At 44.1% G+C, this 17,791-nt stretch overlaps 1 protein-coding gene across 4 annotated transcripts in view; it reads right to left on the bottom strand.

Moving 5' to 3' along the window:
• The window catches only part of nos1apa (nitric oxide synthase 1 (neuronal) adaptor protein a), a 65,894-nt gene that overhangs the window by 25,318 nt on the left and 22,785 nt on the right, over positions 1 to 17,791 (bottom strand). For all 4 annotated transcript variants that reach the window (XM_048976557.1, XM_048976558.1, XM_048976559.1 and 1 more), the window contains 3 exons: positions 15,871 to 15,929; positions 4,463 to 4,571; positions 690 to 831 (listed from right to left, as the gene is read on the bottom strand). In XM_048976557.1, coding sequence (XP_048832514.1) covers positions 690 to 831; positions 4,463 to 4,571; positions 15,871 to 15,929 — 310 coding nt within the window. The remainder of the gene's footprint in view (positions 1 to 689; positions 832 to 4,462; positions 4,572 to 15,870; positions 15,930 to 17,791) is intronic.

The raw sequence follows: 17,791 nt of genomic DNA, 5'->3' as shown, positions 1-17,791 counted from the left end.
TCTGGAGGTCACCTCACTACAGCACATATTAAATTAACCTGTAATGTTAACCAGCTAGCTAGCTACGATCTTCTGACTTTACTCGCTAGCCAACGTTAACATTACATGGAGCTATTAAGCGCCAAGAATGATGGGAAGCTGCTAGCAGAAGATTTGCCTAAGCTGACCAGTTTCTTCACCATAAAGCAATGAAATGCCTTGATGAGGATGCAGGAAACACAGATGGCAGAGGGCCCCAAAGTGACTTCCTGAGGGCCCCAAAGTGACTTCCTGAGGGCCCCAAAGTGACTTCCTGAGGGGGGGCCCCAGAGACTGCAATCCCACCGCCGGCTACACTTTGGCGTAAATGTCAGAGACAGTATTTGCCGGCTCTCAAATGAGAACTGGTGAAGCATTCACAAGCATGAGGATTCACCTGCTTCCCAGAAACAGTGACTTAATGGTCACCAGAACTCCAGGAAGAATCTGCATGGCATGCGATTTTGGTTCTGCACTGTTTCAAAGGGAGATAAAAATACACAATGTTGCTTAGCAACCTCCCAGTGATTGACAGTCTGGAAACGGCAGCAAGCTGTCATGGGAACTAATTCCTGAGGTGCTGAAATAGTGATGCTGACATGGGTCAGGTGAACTACGAAATATAAAAACGGACCTGTACCAGCAGACAGATGCGCAGGTGGAATAGCTACCTGGAACGCCGGAGTCGCTGCTGGCCTTCTCGCTGTCAGCGCCCTCCTGCCCGTCGGCGTTTTGCTGCGTGTGCTGCAGGCTGAGCTTGTGGCAGACCTCGAACGCCTGGCCCACGGTCCGGACGATGCGCATGGCTTGGCTCTGGGGCGGGCAGGACAGAGCGGCTCGTTAATGGGACCTGGCACGGGCGTACGTCTCATTTAACGCATTCACGCTGCCAGCCAGATGGGTCAAAGCACTTCAGATCGGGGTGAGTATCTCACTGAGATGGTGCCGAGTCCCACAAGACAGACATACGCTGCCACAGATGTGGCTCAGCATCACCGACATGCTCTGACGTCCTTCCCCCACTTCATCTCAGAAAGAGTCACCGTCTTTTAGACTTAAAATTCTGCCCACACTTTACCGTGCTTAACTGACTGCACAAAGAAGTCAGACATCAGATTAATTCGCAGGCTATCCTGAGCTATAGCCGTAGGTCCTGGCAAACCTCATGGGCCTGCCCCGGGAAAAACGCTGCAGCTGGTTAAATCAGCGGCACCCGAGTGTCCATGCTGAAGTAGCAGCCTAGAGGCCACAGATAAGCTAATCCACCCGTGTAAACAAGAACCGTCTGCATCTTCAAAACTTCCTTTTCGTGGCTTCAACTGTGCCAACTTCTGCTTTATTACTGCGGGTATTTCTGGAATGTTCTGAGGAGGGCCGCAGAGGCCCAACATGAAATAAAGCTGAGGATGGTCGGCTCTCTGGCCTGCCGACGGCATTCCTCCATGTCACCAGACGCATCTTATGCGAGGAGATCCGCACTGGGAGAGAGAGCGGAGAGAGAGAGAGAGAGAGAGAGAGAGAGAGAGAGAGAGCGCGAGGAGGAGAGAGAGAGCGAGAGGGCTCGAAGAACAAAATCAGTCCTTTACTGTGGGATGCCACCATGAATGTGACACTGCGGACATGAGGCGGCAGGTGCAACGACAGCCAGTGTTCCTGTTCTTTATAAAAGCCTCACCTCTCCTCCCCTTAGATTCTCCCTTAAAAGCACAATTAATAGCATAAATCAGGCGAGCAGGTGAAATACAACTGAAAGAAACCTATCAATGCTGCTTTATCGGGGGCCATGCGATGCCATTATTCTCAAAGGTGATCAGTAATTTCCTGTGAGGTCCTCAAATCCCCAGACCGAATGGCCTTCATACTCCCCGAGGGCGAAGCATTTCCGAAGAACAACCACCACCATTGAACCTCTATTAAAAAACACATTTCCACTGAAATAGATCCGTCTTGGTGATGCAATAAAAATACGGTGATGAAATCTATCATTTGGTGCTGAAAGGAATAAGACGCACTGAGGCTATCATACTACGCTTAGATGTTTGACCATGTGATGTTGCATTTTTTGCTCTGTTGCTTGTTTCAAAGCGAAACGTGACATAAGAGGATCCCCACACTGTCACTCAAAATCTACTAGGAGGTTTATAAATGGCCATGAAGCCGTCAGGACATAAACACAAGAGACAAGGAAGGGGGTTCTGGGACTAGAAGAGAAGCAGACCAGCTCACACCTAACCTGGGGTCAAAGTGACCCCACAAAGGCACCTGTCAGCTGACTTCTCATAGTAACATAAATTATTGTAGGAGCATGTAAGACTTAAGCGGCCAATCAGTGTGTCACAATGGAAATAAGAGGCAAAAAAAAATTAAAAAAGGTGGAAAGCAAAACTGTGCAGTTAATCAGCATATCAATTCATCACTGCCTGATCCAGTCAATGCCAAACAGAAAAAAAACAAACAGAAAAAAAAACAAACAGAAATGTATTGGAATTCTGTTCTATGATTAAAACACATGCACAAAATATCCATCCATTTTCCACAAGTGTTTGCCCAGCAGAGGAAAACAGCAAGGTCGGAGCAGTGTAATATACAGTGTAATATACAGTGTAATATATAAAGGACCCACCCTCACGCATGCACACACACGCATGCACACACACGCATGCACAGATCCAGGGACAGGAACTGAGGCCAGAGGCCTAAAACCGTGAGGCTACAGCACCATGCACCAGCACCATGCACCAGTACCATGAACCAGCACCATGAACCAGCACCATGCACCAGCACCATGCACCAGCACCATGAACCAGCACCATGAACCAGCACCATGCACCAGCACCATGCACCAGCACCATGAACCAGCACCATGCACCAGCACCATGCACCAGCACGAGCCCCTGGAGATCCGGCCCCCTGCTGGCCCCCTGCGGTCACTACTTTCCGGGGCCCCGGAAACAGGAAACCCACCCCCTGGCTACAGGCTGACCCCAAGAACCGATTAAATCAGTGTGACAAATAACTGTCAAAAATGCCAGAAAAGCTGTGCAATTCATTTTAGGCTAAAAAGATTTTTAAAAATCTAAATGAAAGTCAGTCACTGAGAGAAGAGGTATTATGGCGAAAACTGGTCATGCATTCATGTGCATTTGGGCAAACTACCCATCCATTCATTTTCCAACCCGCTTATCCTTCTGGGTCGCAGGGGGTCCGGAGCCTATCCTGGAAGCTACGGGCACATGGCGGGAAACAACCCAGGATGGGGGGCCAGCCCATCACAGGCAAACAATACAAGCAGGCACAATTCAATCTTAAGTGTAATATTAAAGCATTTATGAAAATAGATTGGAAATTTGACAATCCACAAAGCAATCATCAAGCCAATTTGAGGAGCCTCATTCCCATATTAATTTGTGCTCACATTGGCCAATCTGGTAAAGCAATAATAGGCCATGAATGGAAATAACAGGATATGCTGTTTGCTTTCTATCAACATGGCTGCTGGTCCTGCAAGGGGAAGCTTGACGAGGAAATTATGGGGAGGTAAAACTGGCCGAAACATCGTAACACATTTACATTTTATTTAGTTGGGAAATGTTTTTATGCAAAGCGATGTACATTTTCGAGAATGCAGAGTGTCCGACAGTAACCCTGCAGCCAATGGGGTTAAAGGGTTTTTGTTCAAGGGGTCAACTGTGACATTACACTGCGGGAATCTGCGGGGATCTGTGGGGATCTGCGGGGATCTTCTGACCACAGCCATGGCGTCCTAACCTGCTGAGAGACGCAGTGCTCCCCCAGCACAAAGTGAGTACGCTGGGGAGTAATCAGGAGGCTTGAAACCCCGAATTTGACAGGTTCCACCGACCTGCTTCTCCGTCCTCTAAACCAGACAACCCGGAGTCATTGAAATTCACGAGGGCTCCCCTCCGCAGCACCTTTAACGTCATTATCGATTCCTGGGAGTCACGCTCATTTAACAAGCAGATAGGGAGATCTGAATTAATTCTATTTTTTTTCCCATGAAAGCAAACTTAATGCCGCTAAGGAAATTCAGTAGGATTTCAGTTTAGGAAACTTAAGGAACTTATGCAAATGGTCACAAACTTTAAAAGACTTATTTTACCACAGAAGCAATTCAAATATCAGTTTTCCCGATCAAAATGTTTTGCTATAAAACAGGGAGTATGCTGTGAAAAACTATAGTAATTTGCATAGTAACCTGACTGAAAAAAACAGCTATTATCACTGTAATGGCCCACATAGTATACAGCAATATTAAGATGTTTTTCTATGCTTGAAGTAACGAGGCCACAACTCAGCAGGTTGCTTCTTTCCAGCCCACTTTGTGTAAACAACGTGCTAAGGCGTGTAATGCAGCCGAATCATACAAGCAGCAGCGTCAGCTAGCTGGAGACATACCGTGCAAACGCTTAATGGGGACGGTTACCTTTTTCTTTGACTTGAAGACGTTACAGCGGAACACGTTGCTCTGTCCATCTCTGGCGATGTAACTGAAGATTTTCAAGTCCTGCGAGTCGTGAGAGACATAGAAAATCCTGCAAACAGAGAGGGAGTTTGTCACCATTTTTTTTTCCGCATCACAACAATAATCATGGCACTAGACAGACTGAAGACCCAAACAACAGATAGAACCTTCCAGGCAGAAAAGGCCTTAAGGCCACCAGGAGTGAATAACTTGAGATTGCCAGTAATCTTCACTTAATAAATTATGATACAGACAGCGGCATGCAGTCAATGGGATTAATGCTGCTATGTCCTTATTAAAAAACCCTAACCAATGAGAATGCATTTACCAATTACATTGTGGGTAAATTATACAAAGTCACAGGCAGATACCGTCAATGAAAGAATCAAAGAAACACCTTAAGTTACATTCGCAGCAGGTGCTTAAGGATGATTTAGAAAAGCACCACAGTGCATCAGAAATGGGGCAGTGAGGGCCACTGCAGAGGGAATCAACTTACACTGCAGTACACAGGAAATCTCACTGCCAACCTATATGTGGCTGCTAAGGGGAAGAAACCTCCCCCTAAAGGAAGTCTTTAGTCCCTGAGTGTTTAGTGACAAGTACAGTTTAGGGTATAAATAAGAGTCACCATCCTGGCGAGCTTCCCACAGGGCCTAGAGACGCCATTGGTTGTTTATCAGATGCAGCAAAAATTAATCAGAAAAGTCTACTGGAGGAAGAAAAATGTTTGATGATGTGGATGGGGCGAGGGGTCCAGTGGTCCAGCCCATAAACATCAGGGGCAGATTAATGCACTAGCTATCCCAGGCTATAGCCTAAGACCCCTCTTGGCAAATGGAACATTTATAATTCCTAAACATCATTTTTACCCCCCCATCTTACATACTTAAAGAACAATGTTTTGCCACATTTTAAAACAGTAGGTATTGATGGTAAGGTATACCAAAACAGACCACGACTATGTAAAAAATGGACCCCTGTCTCTTTTCTCCATTTGGACCAGCCCTACTGACTCAGCCATTTCCTGACACAGAGCAGAACGCTTGCGGGCTTGATATACGGCACAAGTTCTCCCCCTTCGGTGATTTATCAATATAAACTTAACCACGAGCAGTAAAACATTTTCTCCTTCATCATGACATCACGAAATACAACAAGGACAGAAATGTGGATAGGGCTGTATACTCTCGCCCCCTAGAGTCAGGGGTTTGAATAACATCCCCACTGTGTACGTGTTGGTTTTCTGCCACACTCCACAGACATGGAGGTATCTCTACATTGCCCCTGGTGTGTGACTGCATGCCCTACCAGGACACTTATGCGCAGTGCACTGCCTGGCCTTGTACCTCTTGCTGCCTTGAACATTCTCCAGCCCTATTCACAACTCTATCTGGATAAGAGGGTGGAAGATAAATAGATGGACGCATTTTTAGAACACACACACACACACACACACACACACACACACACACACACACACACACACACACGCAATTCTTAAGAATAAGAAGCATGAAGAATAAGGAGACATTAACCACAGTCACGTCGGAGGGCATAAAGAATTACAGCGAATGTAGATAATAGAATTATACATGGAATATCAATGAATGAAAAGGATCTGCAGCCCCAGCATGTGAGACAGACAGATCAAATTCGTAACAAAAGGCATTTAAACCCAAGATAAGACATATGAAGATTTAAGCAATTTTAACACAGATGTCAACATTTCCACAGTGGCTTAGATCAAGGGCGAGAGGGAGGCGGGCAGGGAGAGATGGAGATTCCTTCAGGACTGGAACGCCCCGACATAAAAGGTATCCATCCCGTAGAAGGTTAGGACCACTTCTCACAGCCGGCGACACCTACATTACAGTCGTTTCCTGTGACAGGCATGCAGGGCTGCTATGATTCACAGCAATGGAGTGTATAGGGAAAACATTCTGGTTCACAGGACAGGAATAAAACAAACCGAAAGAGAAGCAACAACAACAATGAAAATGGTAATAGAGCCTCAGACTTCTCTATAACTGTGACCAGGATAAGCATTTAGAACGTGGGTGGGTGGGTGGATGGATGATCTTGGAAACGATGGGACAAGGGTGGGGGGTATTAATTCTCTAACAGAGGGAGTAGAGAGGACTTCAGATCCGTTTCATCAAAGGCTCATGCTAAGTGGCACAACGAGATTCCATGCAAAAACATGGAAAATATAAACGCGGGTGGTTTCAGGCAGACGTGTCCCCAGCGTTCTGAGAAGCTTCTGACTCTTATCTTTCCCAAAACACGGCTTTCGCTCTGCTGGTAGCGCAGTAACGCCGCGCACTGTTCACGGTACCTGAATGATTCAGCGCCTGCTGCTCGGCTGAATGACTGCCACAATCCCTGTTAATCTCCAAATTCTATTAAACCAGCAGGTGACTCTTAATGCACAAGCGCGTCTAAAAGTCAACAAAGGCAGAATTTAAATTCATTTTTAAAAGTTACACAACTAGAGGGAAAAAGAACTGCCCCCTGAAAATCTCATATTGTATATTTCCCCAGCTGTACTGAAGCCATACAGCACCATAGGTAACACTTTTACCATACAGGCAATTCTCAGCTGACATAAGTTATCTGGTCCACACGCCCTAAAGTGTAATTTTACATAAATTTATGGGATTTACCTTCCCATACCATTCAAGATAAGTTACAGCAAGAAACACATTAATCAAAAGCAGACTCGAAATATGCAAGTTCCAAAAGAACACATATTAAACAAGTAGATAAAGTGCAAATTTACTTACTGCCACATATGACCTTGCTGAGTTTGCGCTTCTGTAAAATCTACGCATCTCTGCTCTTTTTGCTCAAGTCCCAATTTACTTGCGTCAATTTTACGCAGAGCTGCCTGTAATTAGTTCCCCATGCTAATAGAGACGGGGGGGGGGGGGGGGGGGCATTATTAGTGCACGCCTGTGGGATCGACAGATTGACACCACTCACATTTAAGCGCGCGTTAGAATCGGCTCCTCTGTGAGACCACATTGTGTGAATTAAGCCGGCAGTTGTTCTGCTGTAGATGGAATAATGTATAGAGATAATATCCCTTTGCCAGAATAACACAAACATTCCACATGTGCTTTCAATCAAACGATCATGGCAGCTGCCAGCTAATGCTAAGCAATATATAATCACTAGTGTTTTTAGGAATATATCTCTGAAAAACAGGGACTTTAAAGAAATGCAAAAATATGCAGCGTTCTCATTTGCCAGAAAGGTGACAAGCACCAATTAACCCAAAGAAAACACTTTTCTGAGCATGTTCTCTAGGGGGAAAAGCTTCTCTATCCGAACACGTATTAAATAGATCAAACCCAACTGGCTCATAAAAAAATCTACTTTTCCTAATGGAAAAAAAAATTAACATACCAGGAAAATATCTGAAGGTTTTTCCTCAAATAACACAAAAAACGACGAAAAACAAAAAAAAAACGACCACCTTTGGCTTAATTAAAAAAAGGCCCCATTACAGTTACCTACAGACTTTCCTTGGGATGTAGTAATTAACCGTGAACATCGCTGTGCCGGGCCTAACTATGCAAAATAAACACAAAATGCAGCCCAGTCGTAACGAGAGCCTGTATGTTATGTTTTTTACACAGAAACTGCATTTTATAAAACACCCCCCAGCACCACAAAGGACTAAGGCTCCATAGTCACACACTACAAGCGATGTACAAGGATGAGAGAATCTGCCGTCACACACTACAAGGGGCTAAAGGCAGACAGGAGCTGGTCAGCGTCATTCAAGAATTCTCCATTTTGAAAATAATACCAGCGTTGCATGTTTCACATTTTATTCCTTTTAATTAATACAGAAATGCCCTTCATCCAGTCTTATTACGGAGTGAATGTATTGTAAAGTACTACAGCGATGCAATGCTCCCCATCAGAGTACCCTTTCTGTCCCTCTTATCTCTGCTGGTCTGTTTATATCATCTATGTTATGCATATTATACACAAACACATTTATATACACTATAAATATATATGGCCAGTTAATTAGGTACACCTGCAAACAGAAAATTCTTTACTCACGGCACTGGGTCAAGAGATTCAGTTACCATTTGGCGAAGCATTAGAGTGGCAAAGATACAAGTAATTTTAGATCTAAGAAATGTTAAACATGTTATGATTGCTGGTGCCAGAAGGGTGTCCCCGGCGACTCGGAGAGAGCCGCTCTCCTGGGATTTCCACGCGCTACGACGTCCGGACTTCACAGGGGATGCTGCGATAAACACCCGGCGGAGTGTTGTTAATGAGAGGGGGCAGAGGAGAACGGCCAGGCTCGTTAAAGTTAATAGGAAGCCAAAAGTGTGGGAAATGCAGCTTATCCTCAAAGCCGATCCTGGAGCCGAAAGTGGGTGGTCATGCCCACTACCTCCTGCTGAGTGTGTACACAATATGTGTAACCCGTGACACATACATATATGGGATGTCATAAAAGTTCCAGTATGTGTAATGGCCAGGCGTCTCAACACTGCTATCCACATAGTGGGTATAATATATGCTATATTATAAAGTTGAGAGAGGCGAAAAGAGAATTTCCCCACTGGGATGGGAAAAAAAAAAACCAACCAATAAATAACTCAGCATTATATGATACCATATTAAATTAAACTACATTATATTACATGTGTGCATGTGTGTGAACATGCATACATTATACATGCATACATAATACTGCCTATTCCTACTGGGGGGATGAGAGCTGTTCAAAATGAAGGAAAAAAATAATCATGAAGAAAGTAATACGATTGCAGTTTGAGGATTAGTTTAAAATTTAGCATGTGTAGGACAGCAGAGAAATTTAATCTTAATTAGCGTGTGCATTGGGAGATGTTCTTCATTCACCACAGTGATAAACAGTCCCCTGGTCTCTCATTATCACTCAGTCATGACGGAAAAATGGGTCAGTGCATAGATCCCCCCCCCCCCCGCCATAATGTGGCACCAGAAGTATTTCAGGTGAAGGCAAGAGATGGCAGATAGACTCAGGTCTGCATCCTTCCCAGATATCTCACCTGAACATGTATGTGCTCATGTGTGTAGTGAGATTACAGCAGGAGTGAGACACAAGCTAACAATAGCAGGCAGACACAATATAAAACACCCCATCAGAGGCACCTGCAACAGTCCAATGTCCACGACGTCTCCGGTGAGACTTGAGGCACCATCCTTAGAGTTCCACTCCGGATAACCTGATCATTTCAACGTGCATCTTGCCGTCAGATGTCGATAGGATTCCTATGGAGGATTGTTCTATTGACCAGTCTGTCCCTGGACTAGAAAGATTAACCAATTGACACATTTTCAGGGTCTGGAGCTTGTCACTTCAGTGGGCTTCTCTCTTTGTGCTAAAACTGCCACTTCTCCATTCGTAATGCCAGACAAGATCCTCCAGCTGAAAGCCATGCAGACACCTGAAGCCTGCTTCATTACCCCCTGGCTGCACTTAAATGTTGCATCACAAGGACTGGTGCTGTTGTCATTTTCGGGTTCATGAACGGGGGAAGGTTTTGATGGTCTGAGTGAACTGCACTTCTCTTTAGTGGTCTGGATGGCAGCAGGTACTGCCTTGGGTTCTGTTCCCGTTGTAAAGCAGAACCACATTAGATTTATTTGTTCAGCAAACGCTATGATCGAGAGCCAATGTTGTTCAGAAAACAGGGTCGGCCAGTCCCTGGAATGATTGGGGGGCCTTGCTCAAGCGCCCAATGGGAATATCACTCTGTCTACCCAGGGATTTGAACCAGCGACCTTCTGAACATGGACAAGGGTTTGAAGTGGCCACGGTAGCAGCATGAGCACAGACTGCTCCCCGCCTTCCCCCTCACAAGCAGAAACTGCTGCCAGTGAGCAATTAAGCGAATCTCTGCACACTGTACCTCCCCATAATTAAAGCCCTACATGGGCTTTTAAAAAGTGTTGATCAGCAATTCATGTTTATTGCACAAATTCTAAAATGATTGGTTCTCTCTCCGAACCAATCAGATTGTAGTGGAGGTGGGTCCATGCAACTAGAGGAGGCAGGGCCAAGATGTCTGATTGGTCGGTCCCACCTCCTCTGGTTGCTTGGACCCAATCAAGGATTTCTCTCTCAATCATTTTTCGTTCTACCCTCAAACTTCTATAAGCCATATAGACACACCCATCCAACCCCTCCCTTTTTCAGCTATGTGAAACTTTTGTACGACATAAACCAGTCCGTGGACATCAAATGGTTGAGAGCCCTACCATAAGGAATACAGTAATAATACAGGATGTCTTACACGTGATTTTACTGTTAGGAGCTGGTGTGGCAATGGAACTCTGTCATCAGCTATTCAGCAATCCTACAAACATTTCAAACACTGAGCAGCAACTCTGTGAAAATCCTCTTCTAACTGGAAAACGTGCACCGCCTGCATTACCGTGAATACGGACTCCGTCCATCTTCCCGGCACTCAGTCTAAGGTATACCTTACCTGATGTCATTTTGGAATAACCCAGTTATCGAACATATCCATATGTTAAATGCGTGATAAATCTAAGGATTTTGAAAAATAAGCCGGAAGTACGCTTCTCTCATACCCCCATTTGTCAGTCATATGAAAGAGTGTTGAGTGTAGGTGTGAGTTTATTTGTACTGTTCTTTATAAGGGTTAAATGTATCTTTACAACTTGTATTAATGCAAAACAAAGGCTACTCATGTATGACGTGCAAATGCATAACAGCCATTCTGCTTTCACAAGGAGTGAGCTACGCTTTTGCGTTTCACAGTGCGAGAGCAGAGCTTTGATGTCTTATAAGATATGACCTTAAAATGCTCATTAAAGAGCATATCTGCAAATGGCAGAGAGGATTACAGCCGCAAAGGGACAGGAATATTTTTCCAAACCAGCATTATATAGGTTAAGCGTGTGAAGATCAGGTAGAATTTCCAAGTAACACGCGTGTAGGTAGTGGCTCCGTTTTTTTAATGCGGTCAAACCTGTCGACCTGTTTGGTTTTTCAAAAACAATTTCAATCAACCTCTGTCAGCAGAAGCCTGGTTTGGCTCTGTCGGGCAATTCTGCTGAAGTGCTCACCGAGTGTTTTTGAGGAACATCAAGGTCATCCAACATCTTCACCATCCCACAGAGAAAAAGGAACAAGAGGGGGGAAATATAACAGAGAAACACAAACAAGCGAGTCCAGATGCTCTGATAAAGGGGGCCTCTTCCACCTTCAAACACAGTTAATCTTTGATGACTCCTGGCAGGACTTCAGCACCAGTCTCAGGGAAAAAAAAACACGGCATGACTGCAAAGTTCAGAAGCTTATTTCAGCACTTCTGAGCTACACGATTGTGTCGAGCGTGTTTCTGCTACAGGATTGCCAGCTATCACGCATCTGTCATGGTTACATAAGAAATCTTACTGCAGATCTATATTATTCAACTATAAACACAGAATCGGCTACATCAAAAGCACTGGGGTAGTTTGAAAACCCTACAGACTATTACAAGGTAATAAAACTCTTACATAAACGTAAATACGTGTGGAGGCGTGTCACAAATTGAAAATCTCATGCCAGTCAGCTGACCAAACTCGGCTACCTGTGTATTACAGTGCTCTGAACGTGCTCACTATCACAATTTGGAAAAACGTAAACATACTACACAAAGTAAACGTCGAGTGGCTAAGCATTAATTGCACAATCATAAGGATGGGGTGTGGCTATCTCATGAGCAAAGGTCAAGTGACCAGGCCTTTGCATTGTAATTGGTCGTGTGTCTTCCTCTTCCTGCTTGAACTGTTGTACTCCTGTTGATTTCTTGTAACCTTGACTACAGCTTCTACCCAAACCTGACGCTCATGTGATCCAATGTGATTGCCGACTCCTAGACCCAGGTTTGTGATTTTCCATTTTCTAATGCACTGAAAGGGACTTATTTTTTCTCTCTCTCTTCTCAATGTTCCAAGCCCTGCCGTGTACCTCCTGACAGAGGAACCTCGTGGTCTAATAAACGTCAGTCCCTACCCTGACTGTCACAAGGGCTCAACATCCCCACTAGAGACATTCTCCAAAGGCATTTTTGTAAATTGATTAACTGCAGTAACTGAAATTCCTGAAAGGGATTCTCCCGGGTCAGGCACCGGCGCCTCCTAGGACAGGCTCCAGATTAACCTGCGATCCAAAACAGGATTAGACAAATGGAAGATGGATGAAGATTCAAGATGGACTGACTGATACAATCTGTCAAGTTTCCTTTTTTAAAATCAGACGGTGGTTTTCCTGCTATTGTTAGCTGGACCAATAAAACATCCCACATCTGCAGGAACGGCTATAGCCAAGCACAGTCTTTAACAACGTCCAAAAAAAAGTGATCTTAGCCAGAAGAAAAGCGTTCAAAAGCTCTGGACAACTGCTCAAAGTTCAGGTGAACCCATTTTCCGTTAAATATTCTTCCATCAGCATTTCCACAGTTATGAGGGCGTGCACTTGTGAAACACACACGCCTCTATGCCTCTGAAAGGTCCCTGACATAGACAGTTTTTCTGACATGGAGTTTAGTAAAGCAGAGCCGACTCAGTGGCCGATATGAAAAGCAGACTTTTCGATTAGTCAGGGGGTTGGAGTTGACAAACAGTGACTGTCACGGGTATTTAATGACACAAGCAGGGAGCTCATCTGCCTTCTGTTATACGAAGAGAGAATACAGTTTCAGTGTTACAGTTCGAGGTGGGTGTGCAGCTCAGTGGGTTCGGATGCTGTGATCAGAAGGTCGCTGGTTCAAATCCTAGGGTCGGCAGAGTGATGTCAGCGCTTTGCTCCTTCAGCAAATCCCTTAACCCATAAATGCTCCCAGGACTGACAGACCCAGCTTCCTCAAAATGTACCTCACTTGGGATAAATGTATCTGTTAAATGTTGCGATGAATGAACACGTCGCACGTGGGTTTCATAATGCAGCATAGGCATGTTGCTAATCAAGCTATACAGGCTGCCTGCTCATATACATTTAGCTATTAGAAACTGAAGAACCAAGACGACAAGACTGCTGTAAGTGCAGAGTTTAATACCTTTAATTTACACCCCTTTGAGTAAGACAGGAACTCATAATAAAGGAGTATTATCTTCATTTATGGTCGGGTGTCAAACGAGGCCACAGCATTTGTATGAAGATCAGAGTATGTACGAGACTGTGAGTATTTGAAGGATGCACACAAAGGAGAGCTACAGAACAGCGAGGTTTCCACCGGATGAATCAGCTGCGTCTAACTGATGGCGTTCGGAAAAGCAATCTGTTCTCCAAGCCTCACAGGATCGGAGCCGATTGGAAAAGCTTCGACCCCAAATTCCAAGAAGAAGAAGGATCCCAAAGACGGAACTCTGTTAGACGAATGGAATATGAAGTTGTGTTGGGGTAAATGTTAAACGAGAAACTGCGTGTATTTGGTAAAAAGACCTTCCATTTAGGCTGATTTTGTTAAAGAAACGTTGCAGTACATCACTGCCCAGAACGTATGAGTATGACAGTAATATATAATATTATATATATAATTATATAAAATATATTATATTTTTGTATATTTGTACATCACAATCTAGCTGACATCGACACTTTGCCTGTGGATAACTGTACATTTGAAATATCTGGGGTGTAAAAGTTTGACAGCATGGATGACATCAGCGTCCCTGGAACATGAATGTTCTACTTGACAGCTGAAGAGTTTTTCCATATTACGATACCTGCAGTGTAGGTTAATACAAGTGAACTGAAACATAATCCGGTTTTTCCTCAGCAACAAATCCTCCATTGTGTGGCTAAATCGAGGAGTGGGTTAGGAGGCAGTGCTGCCTGGCAACCGTCTCCGTGTCAGACCCCCCAGGCTGCCTTTTCTGTCTGCACGTACGTTCGAGTTGAGGAGGCCGGCCGCCATCATTCCCGTTACGGCAGAACCACGACAGAGTTGGCAGAGTTACATCTCACACATCCCGGGACACGGGTTCCAAGCACAGTCCCACCTACTGGTTTCTGAAGTCTGCCTGCTCTTCCTCTGTCTGTGCAAGTCATTCCACATCCTACTCAGAGCGCCCCCTATGTGTCACCCTGGTAACATTTCCTTGTTTGGATCAGCAATCATGGAAAAATAAAAAAAAAATAAAAAAAAAAATTATCAAACGGGTTCCCGATATCCTCCTTGTCCTTAATCATACATATGAAACTACACAGAAAACACAGCCTCTGCCATTTACTGTGCAAAGAAAAAAACATTCTGACAAATTCAAATGAGAATTTGGCAGCAGTATGTGGATTGAATAGATAAATCAGTATTCAGGTTAAGAGCAAAATGCATTAAAAGCATCCACTCACTAACTTCATTAGTATAGTAAGACACTATTATTTCCCCTTTATTTTCCTAGAAATGACACAAAGAGAATTAAATTTGAAACTCATGGGGTGTCTGTTGGGAACGCTTTAAAAAGTACAATCTGGTGGGTGATTGGCGAATGGCAACGTGCAGTCCCTCTCCTCACAGAGGGAACGCGGAGCGGAACCGTTTACCAAAAAGTTACCTTTGCTACTTGATATTTACGCTGAAGGGTATTGATCAATAATAATACGGCATGACATTGACTGCCAAGCACTGAAGGTCTTTATCTCCGCTCGAAGGAGACAATTTCTCTTAAGCAAAGCCGAGATTCATCAATATCATCAATATTTTTTATGAAATGAAAGAAATTCGATAAACCGAACTGATTAGCTACTGGATGCAGTTTCACAAGTGCGTGAAATAAAAATAAAAAAAGCTTTAGAGTTCCGTGAATCTCATGGGGAACGTTACAGTTATGCGAAGCAGAAGACATCGCTAACATCGCGGAGAAAGGCCCTTAACGGAAGTCACTTCAATGAAAGATCTGCTGCATCATCTCCCCAAGCTACGACACGTAATTACACAGAGCACATCATGCATACTTTGCGTAAGAACATTCTCGACAATCATCGCACATTAATTCTCCATTACTGAGAAAAAGGATGACATTCTGATTGATGGCCAACATGATCCATACTTACACTTGACGAATGGGCGCAGCCTAATCAAAGGCCGCAGCGGCCTCTAAACGACGCACATTATATTCCGTTTAACCACTGATTTAATACCTTCCCAGGAAGATGCCAAAAAGCATATTAATCCCATTGACGTTCTACCTCTTGCTGAAAAGCTCTTAGAAAAACTCCACAAACGGGAATGATGAGTGAGGTCGCCCCGTTGGAAAGACAGCGGAGCTAAAGGCTCGTTCAGCCAAGTCCCTCATCGGTGACATTTTCCGGTTACGCGTGAAGTAGACACACCTACCTGTAAACTGGGTCCTGCATCACCATCATCTTGCTCTCATCCCAGGTCCACTCTTTTTTCTGTGGGGGCGAGGAATCACCGCATGTTAGGCATTGTGCACGCTGGCGAGTGACAAACATGAAAGCACGCAAATTCAGGGCCCACTGAAGTAAAACTATTTGTTTTTACCTCGATGACAACATGCAAGTAGCCGAAATCAGAGCTCCTATTGACCGCCATAAAAAATGCAATAAAGAAATCACTTATGTTCAGGGATTGACGCGACTGTTACACGTTCAGTTTTAAAAGTGTTACGTGCAGCAATCGATTAATGTAACAGCACAATTCGTACATCGTTTGAGGAATAGAGGTTAAAACTCATGGTAATTTCAGCACAAACGCACATAAAACACATACGTGTTTGCGCTGTTACATGAATCGATTGCCCCACACATCGCTTTTAAAGGTGAATGCGTACTTGCGTAACAGTCACGTCCATCCCTGCTAATGTTGTTTTCCTGGCATATTATCATTTTCATCAATCCATCCAAATTCTGTAGCTGCTTGTCCTGTCCAGGGTCACGGGGAGGGGGGGCGGCGGCATCACCACTTCCTCCATCACGTCATTATGGCTGAATCTATGCTTCATAGAAGCACATTAAAGTTTACATGAACTGACTAATCACAGGATAGAACCAGCCCTCTTCTCAGACCACACCCACTGCAGCAAGAGGAGCCAATCAGCAAACTGGAATCAGGCACTGCGCTAAGGTCCCGTAAAGGCACTACAGTACTGTCCCCATGACAAAACACTATAGGTACATGTCTGAATAGTCACCATATCAGATGCCACTCACAGCATAATCATAAGCATTTTGAAAGATCTGCCCTATCGATTCAAGGACTTTTTTTTTTTTTTTTTTTTAACTATTCTGGCTTAAACAAACATTAATTGTCGAACGTAAAAGCGAAGCCTTTCAACTTGCTGACATTTCACCACTGCCAGTGGAAGCAAACAGGCCCAAGAGACAAAGCCAATAAAACACCTTTGCTATGTTCAAAGATGAAAAAAATGCCTTTTATGGACAAAGGACCTTCCTCTGGTCTTTATAAAGAACACGGATCTCCACGGAACGGCCGAAATAAAGCCGGGCCGACAAGCCGGGAGTGAGGCTGCACTGAGGAGGAAAAGACGACGCAGAAAGTAAAGAGAAATGGCACAGAAACTATACAAAACATCTGAGGAACATTGTGAATTACAATCATCTGCGGTTTGCCCTTTATTTAGCGATTTTACAGAAGCTAACTGCAGGCTGCTTTCTGGCCAGGTTTGGTGTCAATCGTCTGCTCTGATCACTGAAGCATTTCCAGATATTAATAGTAAAAACACATCAGTGCTACATTCCTGACTATCAGCAGTCAAAGGAACAAACCCCAAAAAAGCCAAAGGAACCCAAGGGACACTATGACCAAGGAGAAGCGTTATTTCACTGTCCAGTATCAGCGCTCAAACTTCTTGTCGACATTCAGTAGCTGATGTAACTTCCATTTTCCTGTTGACCAACTTGGTAACACTTTATTTGATGAGGCACAAATAACATAGTACATTCTTACTTAATGTAGTAATTAAACAGAAACTAAGGGCTAGTTTCTGCTACTTAGCTACTGATCCTATGCTCGTTCATCATTAATCAATCATGATGGTTCATGTATTTCATGTAGTTGCTATACTTGTTCATTATTTGTACTTGAGTAGTAACTGAGTTACTATGTTACTTGTGCCCTCTCAAGTAAAGTATTACCATAAACCTTTCTGTGGATTATGCCATCATAAGACAAGGGAGCACACAGCGTGTTTCATTCATTCATTCATTCATTCATTCATTAATTGCCCCATAAATCAATCCATCCATCCATCCATCCATCCACCAACAAACTCAAA

The sequence above is a fragment of the Brienomyrus brachyistius genome, chromosome 15 (genome assembly GCF_023856365.1).
Source record: "Brienomyrus brachyistius isolate T26 chromosome 15, BBRACH_0.4, whole genome shotgun sequence".
NCBI classification, from domain to species: Eukaryota; Metazoa; Chordata; class Actinopteri; order Osteoglossiformes; family Mormyridae; genus Brienomyrus; species Brienomyrus brachyistius.
Note: the sequence above shows the minus strand (reverse complement) of the source record. Positions and strands in the feature narration are given on the sequence as shown.